The sequence below is a fragment of the Ambystoma mexicanum genome, chromosome 11 (assembly GCF_040938575.1).
Source record: "Ambystoma mexicanum isolate Mex_15411 chromosome 11, UKY_AmexF1_1, whole genome shotgun sequence".
NCBI classification, from domain to species: Eukaryota; Metazoa; Chordata; class Amphibia; order Caudata; family Ambystomatidae; genus Ambystoma; species Ambystoma mexicanum.
This window is the reverse complement of record NC_090934.1, coordinates 796848030-796866687: the sequence shown is the minus strand read 5'-3', so window position 1 is coordinate 796866687 and position 18658 is coordinate 796848030. Positions and strand designations below refer to the sequence as shown.

General features: G+C 45.7%; 1 protein-coding gene across 1 annotated transcript in view; it reads left to right on the top strand.

Annotated features, from left to right (window-relative positions):
* Nucleotides 1–1905: 1905 nt before the first annotated feature.
* Nucleotides 1906–18658, top strand: part of RRAS2 (RAS related 2) — a 301207-nt gene continuing 284454 nt past the window's right edge. The window contains exon 1 of the mRNA XM_069623733.1: nucleotides 1906–2315. Within this exon, the coding sequence (XP_069479834.1) occupies nucleotides 2214–2315 (102 nt within the window). The 5' untranslated portion in view covers nucleotides 1906–2213. The remainder of the gene's footprint in view (nucleotides 2316–18658) is intronic.

Sequence of the window (18658 nt, the reverse complement as noted above, 5' to 3'; positions counted from 1 at the left end):
CTGAAGTACCTGGGCAAGTCTTAGTTCCCTGCTTGGAAAATGTGTATCCAATACATATACACAAGCCACAACTGTTGACTTTGCCAATGCTTGTTTTTAACAAGAGTTCAGTGAAGGACACTGCTTCTAAATCAAGTGGCGGAAGGCACACTTGCTTAAGACCTTTGTGTTACACCAGTAGCATTTTCAAAGCTCAAATTAAGCTATTATGGTACAGAAGACTGCTTTGAAGTAACACTGGCAGGCACTTACAGGACAGCGTGTGATGTTACCGTGGCAATAAGACCGGAGGCGGAGGGCCAATACCGCCCCAGGTAATGCCCCCGGGGCTGTAGTTACAGGCCTGAGCATAGCTAGGGCCTTAACGAAGCCCCTGGGGCATTACCGTGGCCGGTATTGGCCCGCCGCCGAGGGTCTTATTGCCATTAGTACCCCGGCCCGTTAGACCGGGGTACTAATGGCATTTTTTTTCTGTTTAGAAATGCAGTGAAAAAAAATGGCCGCCGGGAAAGGGAAAACATAGTCCGTTTTCCCTTTCCATAGCGGCCATCAGGAGCGGACGCGCTGGTAACAAAAGTGTTTCCAGCACGTTCGCTCCCAAGAAATTAAGAAAAAAGAAGGTAAGTAGGGTTGGGAGAGGGAAGGGAAAAAAAAACAAAAAAAACAAAAAAAAAAGTACTGCAGCTCTGGCAGGGGACGATGGAAGTCTCCACACGTCTGGAGGCTTCCATCATCCTCTGCCGGAGACCAAGGGATAGAAGGTAAGTGGGGTGGGAAGGGCAGGGAGGTGGGAGGTAAAAAAAAAGTCTTACCTGAGTCCCCAGCAGGGGACGAAGGCAGCCTCCAGCCATGGGGAGGCTCGGATCGGGGATAGCCCCATTTGAAGCCTCCTCATTGGCTGGGGGGGCCGCCACGCCCCTCGCCGGGAACAGAGTACCCGGCACGCACGACTTACACGGGAATACTGTGTGGTATGGCTCGGAAAAGAGCCAATCAACACGTTGGATTCCCGGTGCGCCACGCGTGCCGGGTACTAATGCTTAATAAAACTAGGTCAAAGAGATCCCAGAAGGATGTGTTGCAGGCAGGTAGGACAGAGAGTGGGTGCGAATAGCCATCGGGTTTAGCAGGCCAATGGGCAATCAATAGGTGGGTAAATAACTAAACAACACCTACATGCTTTGTGTTCCTCCTCACATCTCATTCCCCTGGAGCTGTACTCGAGTGCGATAACTTTCAATATCTCAAACTAAAACATCAGCCTAACAGACTTACATTTGCGGGCAGACAGTGAGTTGTCCTACAGCCACTCCGTTTGCCTTGCTTTGAATTCAGCCTGTTCTCCCAGGCGCTATATGTACAGGATGCTGGATAGTAACCGCGCAGACGTCATATCAGAATTTGCGATAACTCTTTGGGCAATGTTTTCATGGAACCCGGGACTGTCCCACGAGGCGTTGCTAGGGGGATTTGAGGGGGCTATAGACCCTGGTCTTTTGGTTGTAGCCCCAGATAGAATCTCAGGGGCTAGAACCAAAGGGCTAGCTAGCCTAGTCCCGATTACCTACATTCCCAGCATTGCCTATTCCAGACCTAGCAACACCACCGGGATGAAGGTTTGTGCTCCGTGGCGGCGGCGGCTGAACCGTGGTGCTCGTCGGGTCTTGCATCAGTGCTGTGCAGGGACTAGTTGCTGATGCTGGAGCTCTGCTTTTGCAACGATTGTGGGCTTTTGGGGCAGTCGCCGGGCGGAGGGCGGCCCTGCGTAGACGGAGAGCCGTGCAAGGCCTCCCAGTGACCCTCCCCCGGTTCTCATGGTGATGCTGTGTGTACTCTCCTCCGGGGGGCTGGGTTAGCTCCCTCCTCCCACTCATGAATATGTACTCGCCATATTAGCATGTGGCCGCTGCTCCCACCTCCCTGGGCTGGACGGCATTTTGTGCAGTGATTCACTACTTTCAGTTTTCATTGAGGAGAACCCGCTGCCTCTGCCCAGAGCTGCTGCAGCTGCCCTTCGCGTTGCTTGACCGGGGCTGCAACTGGAGGTGCGCGGGCGGGGATCAGTCCAGGCCTCGGACGCCGACAACCAGAGAGCCAGCACCGGGAGGAGCGGGCGGAGGCAGCCCCGGGCCTGCCCGTGGCCCCGGGATCCCTTCCTCTGCCCCTGCGGCAACACCAGCAGGCCCGCCTCGGGTCCCCACCCCCTGACCCCCATGGCGGGCTGGAAGGACGGCTCGGTGCAGGAGAAGTACCGCCTGGTGGTTGTAGGAGGCGGCGGCGTGGGCAAGTCTGCGCTCACCATCCAGTTCATTCAGGTGGGTGCACTCTCTCTCTCTGCCAGGCGTTACCCCTCCCGCACGCTGCCACTGCGCGCTGCTCCCCTGACACTGTGCCCTTCAAACCTGACGCCTGTTCATACCTGCCTCGTGCACTGCCCCTTCATCGTAACCCGTGCCTGTTCCTCTCCTATTGTGCCCCCGACCTCACGTAAGTGACAAGCACTGGACTTCTCTGCCCGTGTGTCCCCTCCCAGACACTGAGTCCCTCCATCCCGACCATTGCACCCATCCAATCCAGCCAAGACGCTGGTCACTCCGATGCCTGCACCGCCCCTCGACACACAGCGCCTGCCCCCGACTACCACCTATGCCTCCTAGACACTGAGCCACTCACTGCACCCCTCCAATCCAGCCTGTCCCAGCTCAGACACCGTCCTTACTCCACCCGCCACTCTGTCTGTCCATACAGCTGTTCTTTGCCTTGCAGCCCCGCCCCTTCTTGCTTCATGTTGGTACATTCCACACTGTCTACTGGCAAACGTGCTTCTTAACCAATCACGGGTCCTCACGGCCGCAGGTCTGCCCCAGGGTTCTCTGCTCTATCCCCATGCATACCCTCATTTAGTCATACCTTGATCACTTTACCCTCTTCCTGCCTTTCTTCTGTCCTTTTCTCAACACTTGGCTCTGTCTTGCCCCACTCCTTTCCTTGTCCCTCTCCTTTCCTTGCCCCTCTGCTTCACCCGTTGCCTCCTTGCCTACAGCCCTGTTAACTGCCCCGTCACCCTCCCCTGCCTACATCGCGCCCTTAATCCCCGCGAACCTGGGTCTCTGGTTTAGCCCTCCCTCTGCGCGCTCCTTGGTGCCGTCATGTTACTGGCATTATGCCCAACCTGCCTTCACCGTCCCGTACCACTATGTCCGTGACACCATCGCCTGGCGCTTGACAGAATGCCATGTTCGCAGAACGTTCGTTCCACTCAGCGCAGGCCCCCGAACCCGTTCTCCTGTCTTACATGTTCCATGCCGCTGACACTGCGATTGTATTCCACGGCACCGATAACTCTGCCAACGTGTTGCATGCTGCAGGTTGGCTCACATTGTTACACTGGGCATTGGCAACTCTCGTCCTCCTCCGCTCGCTATCGCTGTGTGCATGACCTGCTGTTTTCCGACGCTTGTTTTGCCATGCTCCTTAAGAGATGTGACAGAAGGGGCACACCCTCTCTTCCCAGTGGGAACTTGCAACTTCCTTCCCCGCGACACACGCCCTCCGTGAATGCTGCAGGCCAAAAATAGCCCGAGACCCCCCAGGCGGGCCTATGAGCAGTAAACTAAACTCCGTCACCTTTCTGCCGAGCTGGGGGTGAAGCGGGCAGGCAGAGGTGCTGAGTCTGGGCTTCTGCGGCACAACCCGCGCAGAAATGAGGGTCTTAGCCCCCCCCCCCCCTACCCAGGAGTGGAGGACGTGCAGGAGTCCCTCCACTTCTGGAAAAACAGCACAGGTCCGATGCCGTTGTTTTATGGGGAAAAGGCGTGCCAGTAATCCCAAACGTGCGTGTGATATCCGTGCTTACAATGTGCCCATGGTATCAAATGATTATTTTAAGCAGGTAAAAAGTGGATTTGGGATTCCGAATCTGTGCTAGCTTGCTATGCGTCATTTTCTTTTATCGAAATTCTTCCTGGATGCAAACTAATAAATACACTTGATTCCAAGCCATGCATTGCAAGTTTGTTAGTATTACGCCCACTCCTGCCCCTAATTGAAACCTTGCGAGTTGAACGCGTGCATCATTGGGGGGCAACAGGCCGCCCCTGGGATCGTTTCGTCCAAGGTGGTCATGAGATCCTGGACGTGCCGGTGAAGCGTGGAGACGCCCGCGAGCTCACCCGGACTCGGGCTCAATGGGCCTGGTTGTTTCCCACACACACATGGCCCTGTCGCCTGGACCCCTGTCATTGTTATTGCCTCCGAGAGGGCGTTTGGGGGAAGCGGATGATGTCAGTCCTGCTGATCGCACCGCTGGGGGAGGGAGAGTGGTCGATCCTGCGCACTTTGCCTGGTCCCGAGACGTCAGGAATCTGCTCTCTCTCAAACAGCGCTGTGCAAAGTTCAGCGACCTGAGATAGTTGCTTGCAGCATTCAGTTGCGGATTGCCCCCTCTTTCCCCGGCCTCCCTCCGTGATCTCATATACAACGAAGGGGGGCGTTTCTTGACTCCAAATACAAACATGAATGCATACGAATGCCCTGGAGACCCTTGATGTTAGAGTGGTGGGATAGGGACCGTGGCAACCCCAGACATTTTTCAAAGGGGTGGCCTGATGTGGTCACTTGGGGTGTCACACGAAGTTGTGTTCATAAGAGTCAGCAGGCTGGTGCGGGGAGCCTTGTTATAAGGGTGGCCGTGGCCCCTCTTACCCCCCCCCCTTGCTGGCACCTCTGGCTAGGTTCAGGAGGTAGGTTGCTCTCTTGTATCCCCAGCGGAAGTACTGGCGCACTTGCAAGCTTGGCATTCATTGTTAACACCTTATCAAGCTCTGCTGTCAGACCTGCAATTAAGTCTTTTCAGTTGTTCATCATGGCCTGTCTGCTGATACACAGTTTCAGGAGTTGTGTGAATTGTGGCCCACTAGAAAAACAGAAGCAACCTACTGGGCAACATTGTTACCATATGTCATAATATGGGCAGCCGGGTACCGCTCGCCCCCCTCCCAACCGGTGAGCTACCTACCATCCTGTTGCAGTCCACTTTGTCTAAATCACTGAGGCCAGACCAACTTCTCCAATTGTGGCACGACAAGGCCGCAGTTTTACTATCTCACATTTCACACTGTCACTGCAAACCAGACAATAACATATTCAATGCATTATTACAATCCCTCATCTGTTCCTTTATTTATTCCCAGCCAGCTCTCTTTTACTTGTCCATTCCTTTCCAGCATACTTAGGCCACCACTCCCAGAGCCTCTCGGTCTGGGCGACACATTGGCAGTCGCTGCTAATGAGATGCAGGGAGTGTCGTTATGCTTTTCTTTTTCCACCAGTCCAAGCTGGAAGCTGATGACCACGCAGGGTGCCGCTCCTCTTTATGTCGTATAGGCACCCCGTCGTGTTAGGCTACCGGGGAGGAGGTTAGTTTAGGCATTGCTCAAACGCCTGAGTTACCGCCTGTGACTAAAACGCAATTATTAGATTATCTGTAAAGAAATTACATGTTCAGGTGGGTTGGGTGGGACAATGCTGACTTGCTGCAGGGGGAGCGGGAGTGCAAATAGGCCACTCCCCCTGCCTGGGATCTACTTACAGGGACTATATTTATGGCCCCACTTCCTGCCTGCACCTTGCTTTTGAGGTGGCAAACCGGGCAGGGGTGCTCGCCCCCTCCGCCCTGTTATGCCTTGGTGCTGCAAACCCCTGTGGGGCTGTGGTTGGGCTTCTTATTTTTGTGTTTTTAACGGGTAATGGCCCAAAATGTCGCCCTCACAATTACGACGGCCCAATATGCTGACTTTATTTTTTTAGACCCCCCGCTTACACCACATATATATATATGTAAGGGTTATATGATATAATATTAATATGGGGGAACTGCGGGGTCTCTCACGTATATATATGTGGTGTAAAGGTGTTTAAAAAGAAATGACAAAAAAAGTCGGCATTTCGGCCATCATAATTATGACGGTTGCAGTGATCACATAGATCCTTTTTAACGCTGTATTCCTACGCTGTGAAAATCAATGCAGTGCAGGGCACTCACTTACAAAGGGACTGGCCAGGCTGTTGTGAATGGCCAGTAGAACCATGGCAACCAGATAGGCAGTGGACAACCAGGGCAGGAAGGTGGAGGGCACAAGGTATTAAGCGTGAGGGGCTGGGATGCGCACATGGGCAGGGGGCAACGGGTAGGAGCACTCACCCCAGCAGGTGATGTAACCTCGCAAGGAAAAAGGAACAAAGGGCAGGTGGGAACATGGGCGGAGCCCCAAGTGCAGCTGAATGGAAGGCATTGGCATAAGGTCTGAAATGCCGGCATGGGGTCGGGTGGAGACCCAGACCCTGAACCAAATCGGACCCTGAACCAAACCGGTTTCAACAAGGGGAAGTTTGCCCCCATGAAAAGGGATGTCCACAGCAAGTCAGCAATTGATTACGCAAGGTCATCCAGAACGGATAAGCTTGCAAGCGCGGCCGGGACAAACGTTTGCGTTTTCCACTACACCTACCCGATCTAAGGGAAGAAGAAGGGGGGAAAAGATGGTCCTGGCAAGAAGGGTCACAAGAAAGAGAAGCGGCCAAGCGCCAATAAGTTGCCTGGTAGTCAGGGAGAAGAGATTGCGGCACTGGTCAGAGGAGAGAATGCCAGTTGGACATACAAAAGGCCACCAGCCAGAAATGGAAAGGATGGTAAAAGCTGGAGGGGCATACGTCTAGCTTGCAGATGCAAAATGGGTACCAAGCGGAGCTCCGAAAGACCATCTTGCTGGTGGCAGGCATCACTCTGCATGCCACAGAATGCTCTCACTAACAAAATAGCCACTTTACAAGCCAAAATTGATGGAAAACGCATAAACCTTCAAAATTCAGGTATTCACCACCACAATTCAAAGCCTACCCCCAAACCTCCCTAAGACTTTAAATTCTCTAAAATGTCTGTCCTAGAGGTACAAAAAATCATAGCTTCCCTGAAACCATCAAAGTGCCAAGGCGACATCTGCCTAGCACACATAATCAAAGATGCTGCTAGAGACCTTGCGCCGTTCATCTCTAAACTAAACAGCGCATATTTCACAACTGGTATAGTAACAACCTAAAGGAATCATGGCTTTTACCCCTCCTTAAAAAACAAACTCGAGATCCCACAATCTATAGGCCAATTGCCACAATCCCTTTTTTACTGAAGATACTGGACAGGATACTGGACAGGGTAGCCTATCTACAAATCCAGGAATATCTTGAGACTAACCACCTCTTACTGACATGACAATCCAGATTTAGAAACCTACATGGAACCAAAACGCCTTTAATTGACTTAAAAGCACAGATAGACGAGCTTAAGGACAATGGGAAAATGGCCCTGTTACTACTCTTAGACCTATCGACGGCCTTCGATCTGGTTGACCATAAAGTACTATGCAATCACCTCACCAGCCCATTTCTCTCAGAATGCCATTACTTGGATACAATCAATCCTCAACAACAGGCCAATGCGGGTCTGCTCTCCATCAGCCGCAGCAGACCCTATTCCCACCTATTCCCATTACATGCAGAGTCCCTCAAGGCTCCTGTGTATTACCCACTATGTACAACATTTTTACAAAGCCGTTATTCAATGATTTGGACCATCTGGGTGTCACCTACACTAACTATGCAGATGACACCCAGATCTTCCTTCCGTTGACGGGCGTTTATGATGATGATGATGATGTATTACTAGTGAATAAGATGCTGCTGTATTACTAGTGAATAAAATGTATCTACTCATTCAAACATGGATGGCCACTCATGGCCTGTGTCAGAATGATGATAAAACTGACCTGCTGATTGTGGGTTCGTCAGCCAACTTGAAGAAACTAAACACAGACTACACCTCCTTCAACATCGACGGAAAAAAATCCTAGTGGGCAAAGAGGTAAAAACTCTAGGTTTCTACCTCATCGCTACATTAAATCAGCATAAACAATTGAATGCCACAGCCTCGGCTACTTCCTATACGGGGAAACTGATCAGGGCATGTAAACCGCTGCTCTCGAAAGTTGCATTACCCTCGCCAGAGCACAAACGCTGTCCAAGCTGGACTATTTCAATGGACTTTACCTGAGAGCAAGAAAATATGTTATCAATAAATTACAAACCTTGCAAAATAACGTCTTGAGATCTGCTCCAAGTATCTCAAGAAGAGCTCACATATCTGAAACAAGAAGACAGCATAAATGGTTGTCAATCAATGATAAGATCCAACTTAAAACCATGTCCCTCACACATAAATCTCTGAATCATGCAGCTCCTCCTTATTTAACAGAAAAGTTTAACTTCAGATCCTCAACTGGGGTCACCAGGTCCTCCAACACCCTCAGCCGGCTAGTCCCTAGATACAAATGACAAAATTGAGGGGGGAGCAGCTTCCCAGTCATGGCTGCACAGCTATGGAACTCCCTTCCCCCTCCCCCTCAATGAAAACGACCAATTCATTCTCAAGCTTCAGAATTAAGTCTATCAAATGGCTAGTTGAGAAGCAATAACATTATGTTGTACCTCATTACCTCAGATCCCCTAGCTGACCCTTGCTCTGCATATTGTATTGAACTTACCTGTCGCCTTATGATGTGATTGTATTTATGTGTAACTCTATATGCCATGACCCTGTATCACTTGCAAATGCCAAATGCACCCAGATACCTCCGGGTTAAGGTGTGCCATAGAAATAATAAAACCAACTCCCCTGGATCACGAGGTTCCCAAAAGAACACCTTGAGTTTCGTTTTTCTGAGTTGCTTGTGTTTTTTGGTGTTGCAAGCAATACAGCCTGCGGCCCAAATGTTTATTCTACACGAATCCTAGTGCAGCATGATTCATTTGGGTACATGGAGAGTTAAATTTCCAGGTATGCCAGCCCTATTCGGCTGAAGGCGTTCTCCACCCCACGTTAAAAGCAGTGGCAGGTCAATGCAATGGAACTGATTGCAATGGTGCAGCTGCCCCCCTTCATTGCGTTTCTGCATGCATATAAATGGGCATGCCTATTTAGCCGTCTGCCGCTTACACACAGAGTGGTCGATGTTTACAAACACAGCAGATATCCACAGTGGTTGCAACCTGTGCATGTGCTTAATCCGCAGTGTGGGCATGCACAGGCTGTGACTGATGCAGGAGAGTGAGTGATGCAAGTATTGTGCTGGGCCGCTTTCCCTGCAGGAACGGGAAGAGCAGGATTGGTTGACTCAGAATGGGGTTTCCCTGTCTCTTGGAGTTGCACTTGGGTCAGAGTGTAGGGGGGTTCCCCAGAGACAGACAGCACCCTGATGGCTGGAATTAGCTCCATGCTCTCTTGTTTCTCTGCATCCCTCACCATGTTCTTCCCCGCTATGATTGTAAAGTGCTCTGTTGCTTCCGAAGCTAGGTCCCTAATGCTCTAATCATAATAATGAAACGTGATGTGCATAAAATCACAGTTGCAATTCTTGTTAGAATAGTCAGTCATTTGATGTATCTTGGAAAATATATTTACTATTGCAATTCACCTATAAATGAAGCCTGTTTACCCAAGCAAATGGTATGTGCTCTCTTGTGGGCCCTGCCCCTTACAAGCCCAATGCAACATGCACAGGTTTGAATAACGTGTGATGTGTGTCTTCCCTGGTTACTGGTCTGATTGCTTAAAGTACAAAACAAGCTGCATATGAGAGCGCATACCTTTTGAGAATTGCTGTTGTCCATGAAGCAGTGAACTGCAACCTTTTTGTTTCTCTAGATGTTTTGGAATACAACTACATTAACAAAAAAAGGCAGAGTGTCAAAACAGAGTACCAGAAAATACCCCCCCAAAAACGGATGTATTCAGTTAAAAGTGAAAGAACACATCATTATATACTTTCCACCACATACATATTCTTTATAAGCAACACACAAAATAAATACAGATCTACAAAACAGAAGTGTCCAAACTTATACAGCAAAACCTAACATTTATACAGTGGAGTACAGATCCACAAAATAGATGTGCCCAAACACATATGCTATTTTTATATATGTATATAGAGGAGATGGCACGCTTTCAATGTATAGATTCCACTAACTCTATCTAACGTGTTGTAAATGTTAGAGGCAATATCTTGTAGCAAAAAACATGACTTTAATGCATAAACATTGTAGCATCAACCCAACATGTTTCTGTAATCCATGCTTAAATACCTGACATTCTTCAGGGGTGATCAATGAACCATGTGCCTCCTCCACATGGTGAAGCCACTCCTACGAAGTATTCATTCATGGCAAACATAATCTTCAATAAAGTTCATTGACACTAAATCTATTGGACGACTATGTATCACCGATCAGATTTGAAGTAATTGACAGTGGACCAAAACCAAATAAACACAATAAATTAAACGAATAACAAGCACCCTGATGAAATACTATTAATAACTTACTAGACAACAATAAATGTATACATTTAGGAACACCTTCAAACCAAAAACCATAACTGCACTTATTAAAAGTCAGGAAAGAACACATGCCAAAATTGCGCAGAAACATTCAATATGTCAGATTACAGGATCAATGTCCATCTCAAACGCATAGCACAAATCTCTGAAATAGTGAAAATGAAATACGCCCTTAATGCGAGCAGCTAATAAAAAGTGTATGGCTCATCACCTATGCACCAGTGACTCTCAAAGGCAGTATAAAACGTGTGTAAATGAGGCATAAAACATTGCCGAGGGACCAATCCATGAGAACCGCACATGCACAACCGCCAGTGTGATCCGGGAAACACTGTAACCTGAATGACCCACACCTCTATCGTGGAAAAGTTTAATGCATGCACTAGGTTCCAACTAAGCTTACCTAGTCAATGCAACAACACCTGTTCATGTGTTTTGCACCGGTAGTCCGGCAAACCACTTAGTGGCATGACCATATATAATTGTTGAATTCACTTATTCTGCTGTGCATCAATATCCTGTAACAGCATTTTCTAGGAAAAAATGCCATGCAGTCTCTTATTAGCCAATGCAAATAGAACAAATTCCAAAACGTGTATTCTGTATGCGCCAAGGAGAGCGCTCTGGCCAGGTAAGTTACTCACCCAAACTTTCTGTGAACGGACAGCTCTAAAGATCAGCGCCCTGTTACAATACTGAATAGGTGCGTTATAAATTCCATATCATATCAAATGCTCAGTCGCATCGTTCTAGTTTAAGTAACTCAGTGTAGTCACATGATGTTACGCATGATGCACTACACTTGCGCACCACGTCTAGAAACATTTACAACACACAAAGGGAGAATGAAGAGGATGTAAGCATTAGATCATGTAATGAGGTTCCTCTAGTCAAACACACCATAATTAGAGCATGGTTATTTCAAACACATCTACAAGTTATGCTAGTGCGGGCACACCACCAAATATGTAAGAAATTAACATGGTAGCCAAAAAATTACTACAGGAGTTAAGCATGTTATATGAACATGAATGTGTTCAAAACTTAGCCAAACCCTTACTATATGTGTAATACTCACATTTCCAATTCAAAATGACACAGGCCCTTTACCTTCATTGTTGCCACCCATCTTAGATCAGTCTGGAAGTGACCCTTATTCATGAAATGTTTGACCAATGGAGTGGTTTCAATTCAATTTCTGATGCAACTTCTGTGTTCAATTATACGTGTGTTTGCAATAGTTTTTTCCTATATAATCATGTCACATGGATATTTGGTCATGTATATAATGTTTGGTGAATTACAATTGGTGAATTTCGACAAATGCCACATCTTGGTAAGTCCCAAAATTACAGTTTGTGATTCCATGGTCAAATCGCACATAGAACAAGACCCACATCTATGGTTCCCAATAATCGGAACAAAACCCCATAACCCATTAATGGTCCTTGGTTTGTGGAGAACGAACTGTATTTCGTTATGTATGACCAGATCACTGATATTAGTGCATTTGCTATAAGCCACCAATGGTAATGGTGGAACCTTGTCAAAGGCCATACGCCAATTTTTGGTAATGGCTGATTTGATTTTATAGGACATGTTGGTAAAAGATTTAACAAAAACGAGCCTCGTGGATGTGCGTTCTCTCTTTGTGCTTTAATTAAGTAATGTATAAAGTTTGTTATTAAATGCATGCTTCATAGACTGTTTCACTAGTTTCTGTGGATATCCTCTCGTTTGTAGTTTAATACCGAAATGCAAAGCCTCACTTTTGAAAGATTGTCTAGTGCTGCTGCTCCTTCTTAGGTGTAGAAATTGTGTGAACGGAAGGTTATTCTTACAATTCTTGCCATGATGGCTCTGGTATTGCAATTAGACATTTTTGTCTGTCGGTTTGTGGTATCGGCGAATCAACAAGGAATTATTGGAACAGTAAATGTTAATATCCCAAAAATTCCCTTCAAGCGCACTCATGGCAAGAAACAATTTTAAGTACCTATTCTGTGCTTTGAGCCATTGCACAAATTCCAAAGCGAGATTGCTGGACCTTATCTATATGATCAAAATATCATCAATATAGCATAACCTTGCTTATATTGTTACTATACGGATTGGTATAACTACATATGACCATCTTTTCGAACACATTGACGTATACATGTGCTAGGTTTGGGGCCATGACCGCCCCCATGGCGGTTTACTTCTACCTGCAAATAAAATTGGTCTTGGAATTTAAAGAAAGTTCTTGTAAGCACCATCTCTTCACACCACTGATGAAGCTGTTGGCCACAGGATGTTCATCAGTTCTGCCTAACAGCACTTCACCAATAACTTCTAAAGTACTTGTTGAGAAATGCGGATGTAGAGGGATTCGATGTCCAAACAAATAAGAAGCTGGAGGGTTGTGTCCAGATCAGGACCTTCAATTCTGTTAATGACACACCTGTTGTCCTGAACAACGGAATCCATTTTAGAAATTAGTGGTCTCAAAGACACATCTGCAAATTTAGACAAGGGTTCTAGAATGGACCACACACCAGAAACGTGGACTCCAACTCCAACCATTCCACGCCAGCACAGTCAGTAGTGCGAAATCTGGAGTGTCGTAGTCACAAAAATCTGATGAGCCAGATTGAACAGGAGCAGCTTGGAGACCCATGTCCTATGTCCTAAAGGATGGCCAAAGCACAGGGAGGGTAAGACCATATGTTGGTGCATGCCTCTGAGATCCATGGTTGCATTCACATATGGGCTGCACAACTCTTGGTCTGCCCCAGTGTCTCTAATGCAAGACCAGGATGGGCACATGCATGAGTTCATGCTTTTGAGAATCAGGGTTATTCTTACACTTATAGCATAACATAACCAAGCCCCCTCAACCCCTGTCTATTTGTCCAAGTTGTTTGTGCAAATCCGATCACACTTCATTCATCCTCTCCCCTTTGTCTTTTTTTATCCCCCTACCACTTACTCCTAGTGGCAGCACGATACTCCACACTTCAGACACGCCTCCGTGCTCGTGCTGTAATACCATTACAGTTGTGATTGGTGTAATATAGGGAAAGGAATAGACATTTCTCTTGCCCTATGTGTGCTAATAACTCACAGGTGCACTTAGCATTTATTATAAGAGCAAGTATATATCTTACTTTATTTCAACTTAAGACTGCAAAGTTCATACCAAGTTGATGGAGACATATGTAACAGTGCCCAAAATCTATAGAGCAACAGGCTCGAACCCAATGTGCTTGTCAAGGCCTAGGCCATTGAATAAACCAAATCCTAATTCAAATAAAGAGAAGGAGTTGTGTAGTTGCTGTGGGCAGTCGTGTGTGACTGGACCCTATGCCCAAGGTATCCAAGGTATAGTAACAAGCAAAATAATACACAGCCACACTGCGCAGTTACAAGATGATTTGTTATTTGGATAAACAAAAATGAATATAGCAGACACGTGTTTTGACCATCTGGTCTTCTTCCAAGCTGAACGTCGTTATACTTGTGCGGCTGAAAAGCAATAGAGGATAGAATGGTACTCTGCACTCGCGGTTTGCAACTTGGAAGACAGTAAGATTGTTTATGTAAATTAGCTGCTTGAATCTTCACAAGCAGCTCCTTTCCCTATTAAGGGGGCCTAATTAGAACAGCTTCAGTCTGGAAGAAGACCAGATGGCTGAAACATGTGTCGGCTATATTCATATGCAACAGAGTACATCATCATCATCATTATACCTTATGTAGCATTTGCTAGTTGTCAACATAGTTTTTGCCAGTTTGAAGTGTCAAGAAGACAGTAAGTGAGGCCCTAAATCAGCTAATTGGCCATTGATATTGTGGCATGTTCAGCATGCAATTTTGTGTTTTATCTTGGCTCTTTTTGGAGAGTGGATTCCGTAGAAGAATAGGATTTACCAACGGTACGTACGCTATAAGCGTATTAAATTGTGTGTTGTTCAGAGAGCATCAGTGAGAGGCTGTAAAAGGTTGTGGACAAACCAAACTGATCTGATGGAAGTGGCGAGCCAGGATGGAAGAATGGAGGCAGGAGAATGGGTAAAGTGCCATTTGGGATGTAGACCAGCTCCTAATTAATGGATCGACATGGCCAAAATTATTAAGTCAAAAATATTTGTAGGGATGTAAAGTTGGAGAAGTTTTTGTGAGCATACCTGCAAGATGGGGAAAGTTTAGGGAAATTAAAATGGTAACTTCACATCAAAGTCCTTTTAAAAAAGTGACTATATATATTTTTCAGTCACCCAAAAATATTTTTTAGTGCCTTTGGCTCCTGAATACCAAAAGGAACTACTGATGCAAATGGCTTCCATGCAATTTCTGTGAAATAATAAAAAAAAGTGGCTCCTGCACTAGAAATAGTAGGTTTACCTTTTCACTGTAGACCAGTCCATGCTAGAACTAGAAAATAATGGTTCTACAGTGGATGCGCCTTGCGACAGTAATAACAAACATTTAATTTAAGAAAAAAGTTTCGATGGACCGGGAGTATTTTTGCCATTTGCACTGCGACGTCCGCCTATGCTAGAAAATATGATTTTTCTGGTTGCAACATGGGGAAGTTGTCACTTTGGAAACAGTGTTTCTTTTCCTTTTCTTGATCAAGGCTCTCCATGCTAAAAATAGTAACAATGCTTTTGTAGCCTGTGGTTCGCTAGAAAGTATACTTGAGTGTCCTACAGGGTCTTACAGACCCCCACAGGTAGTTTTAGGGACATACATGGGCTGGAAACCAGTCTAGCCACAAAAGGCGTCTGACCAAACATGCTCGCATGACTCGCTGTAGACTTTCAGTGGTCCTGCAGACTTCAAATCAAATGGAATTCTGCAGGAACTGTATTTATGCTAATAGGTTTCCCAAGGCCTGATCTTAGCTGTAGGGTTGCAAAGGAATAGACTTTGGTCAGAGATTCTGTGACCATGAGCTGCTCACAAATTCTGCAAGAGTTCCTTTGATCATTTGTGCAGGGTGAGCTCTAGTGGGATTTGAGAAGGTTGTAACACCCAGCTTCTGGAATATGCAAAGGAACCATTTCTTCCGCCCCCCGGTCTCACTGAACCAAGAACTAGGTTGTTTTGCAAAGTTAAAAGATTTATTTTATGAATTTGAACAATATATATATCACACTTTTATGAATTTGAACAATATCTAGATATCACACTATTAATATTTATACAATGATCACCAAGGGGTGATATTACAATCAACAATCTCTTTAATCAATAGGAGTGTGGATGAGACGAATACTGTAGCATAGAATAAAACTTTGTGTGTGTTCAATCAAATGCAATGTAATAACTCTTTCCCCCTGATACTACTCAATCCCCCCCTAATATGCAATATAGAGATGGAAGGAGAGAAAACGGGGTTCAGGAATAGACTCTCTAAAAATGCAGTTTCAATCCCAATTCCCCCAGCAACCTTAGAGAGAAACAGGAATGATTTCAAAACCGGTCAATTGCTTTTGAATGTGATTTTTAAATGAATGTGGGAAAAAATGCTAAAAATGGATTTAATTCTCTAAATTGGATTCGAAACTAGTGGGAGCCACTTTGGATAGCTTCAGGTAAACACTAGCAACGAGGATTGAATAACTGGCGGATTGGAAATTGAATTCAGAGGTTGAATGCAAGAAATAGCTATTTTACATGTGATGAAATTGAGCCAAATGCCGATTCGCGGCAAACTTTTACACAAAAACTATAAGGAGTTGGAATTCGTTTGAGAGCTGAGGATGTTAGCTTCAATTCGACATTCAAATGTCGTTTCTAGCATGTACGGTTCAGAAGTTATGATGGTTTTAGTAGAGGTCGATTTTCTTTTTTTTTTTTTTAAGAAAGAGTCAAGGTTTTCAATGAAAGATGCGCGTTTGAATATCACAAACAATAAATTTCTTGGCACTAAGAAGGCTATGAAGATGCAAGATACCCAACGGTACAGCCACCAGAACAGGGCGCCTCCGCTCTGACTTTTGCCCGCCGAGACACATGTCTTTCTTCAGCAAATACATTAGCACAAAGGACTATATGGATGAGGGAAAGATTCACAACAGACGAGAGATTCTACCATGCAATTCTGGATATGCTGGAATGGGGTTGGATAGGATCACTTAAGGATCACTTAAGGATAAAAGATTGGCTATGGACAATTTAATGCCAAATACTCACAACTATGATTTTGGAATAGGCCCGTCAGGATCTGGTCAAAGGTTTTGGACTGGAATTCTGCTAGCCCACCAGAGAGGATTCAGACACCCGGTTCTGCACTCAGAATGGCACTCTGGTCTCTGCACGGCACTCTGGACTGAATTTGATGGGTTGGTTCTGGAGTTTACAGCTATCTGGTTTCAGCTCTGCTCTACTGGTTTGGATCTCTGGGCTCTGGCAAGAGTTCTTGGCTAGAAGCGGAAAACAGCACAGCCAGGCTGTTCAATTTTTTTGATATGCCCCTTGGAAGTCTGGGGTTAAAATCGGGTTGCAAGATTTTAAAGGCCAGCTGAGAAAGGTTCAGCTTTGGAATTGGGAATTCTGCTTTCAGAGTTCTGGAGTCTTGGATCTGGGTTCTCCTGCAGAGCGCTTTGCCAGTAAATCAGTTGATGGGTGAATGTGTGTGTGTCCTCTAGGTCCTACAGTCCCTATTTATCTATTTCCCAAAGGGGTGGATAGGCTGATTATACTGAGCCCAATCTCTAGGAATCCGATTGGTCAGAGTATTCCCCCTCTCCTGATTTGAGAAGGAAACCTGGTGTCATAGTGATGCTGCAATTTACAATCCAGGGAAAAACCTCCCCTTTGTTTCTACACAGAAAACCTATTTTTCATATAAAGCATATTTACAATATCACCAACTTGCTAATAATACATATTCACATCACATATTTGATAGAGTACGTATCCGTCTGAGTCCCATCTTCGAGAGTTTCGATTCCAAACTGACAGTTTTTCACGCTTTTGGTTGGTTACCCAGTGTCAGATCTGTACACATTTTTCCACATACATGCGCATGACATCTGGGCATAATCCTGTAAACTTTCATATTCCTAGCATGATCACAATCGCTACAATATCAACATTTTAGTAGTCCGGTCTCTGAATATCGCACAGGGTTCAGAGTAGTTTCAAATTGTGAGCAGCATTTTTATATTAACCTATAAAACACAGATTTTTCCAAGTCTTACACAGTCTTCTATGAGTCTTTTTCCAAAAAGATATTTCCCTGGAGTTTCAGATACACATATCAGTCTAGCTCTGCCTCCCAGGTTTGGCTGGGCCAAGAGCAACCTGAGCCTCTCTTCCTTAGCAGTTGGTTTCTGTTGACGCCCGAATTTGCATTTCCTTTCAGTCAAGGGAGTCTTTTGTCTGCACTCAGAGCAACAGGCCAAAATCTCCTCCCACTTCCATTAACAACCCAATGCCAGTTCCTGAGCAGAGAGCAGGAGGAATATTCCTTTGTTTGGGAGCAGCTGTGGAATGTCTTTGAAGTCCAGTGTGGCTGCCATTAGTCCACTTTTAAAACGCAGTTTAAAATGATCCTTTCTAAAATACAATTTACATTTTCTACAAATATACACACACATCTCTTCATTCCATTCTTTTTAAAACATAGAAATTGAATTTTAGCAACCCATATTGCTTTTACTGGCAAGTCTCTTCTTTTCTACAATTTGATTTTAAGACACAAGTTTTAAACTGATAGTATAGGCAAATGACAACTTGGATACAGGTGAGTGGTGGTACTGCGCCCATATCTGACATATTTTTCTCAGCGAAGCACCCTTTGAATGTGGATTTTTTTAATGATGAAAATTGTTTCTCCTGACATTGTGCTTATGGGGATTCCTTAAATAAGGTGATGGTGAACACCCCACAAGGATTTTGGATCTTCTCTGCTGTTTGGGAACCATGATTTTGCACTTTCAACAGCCAAGGAAAAACTGATTTTAAAACACTTCTGGGTTTTTACTTGGAATGTAGCACTGCCTTTTCAAGCAGTTTTATTTTACTCTCTGGGCAGCCCAATGATAGGTTTTGGCAGTGTGGTCTCCTGTTTTACCACTGGCATAAGCAAAATAGATTGTCGGCCTATTTCCTATTTTTCAGGTTTCCCTGCGCACTTCTCAGAGATTTTTGGCGCGAGTAAGGCTTTCCGGCGGCCATTCTGTTGTTTTTGATGAAAGCAGCACACAGTGATGTTG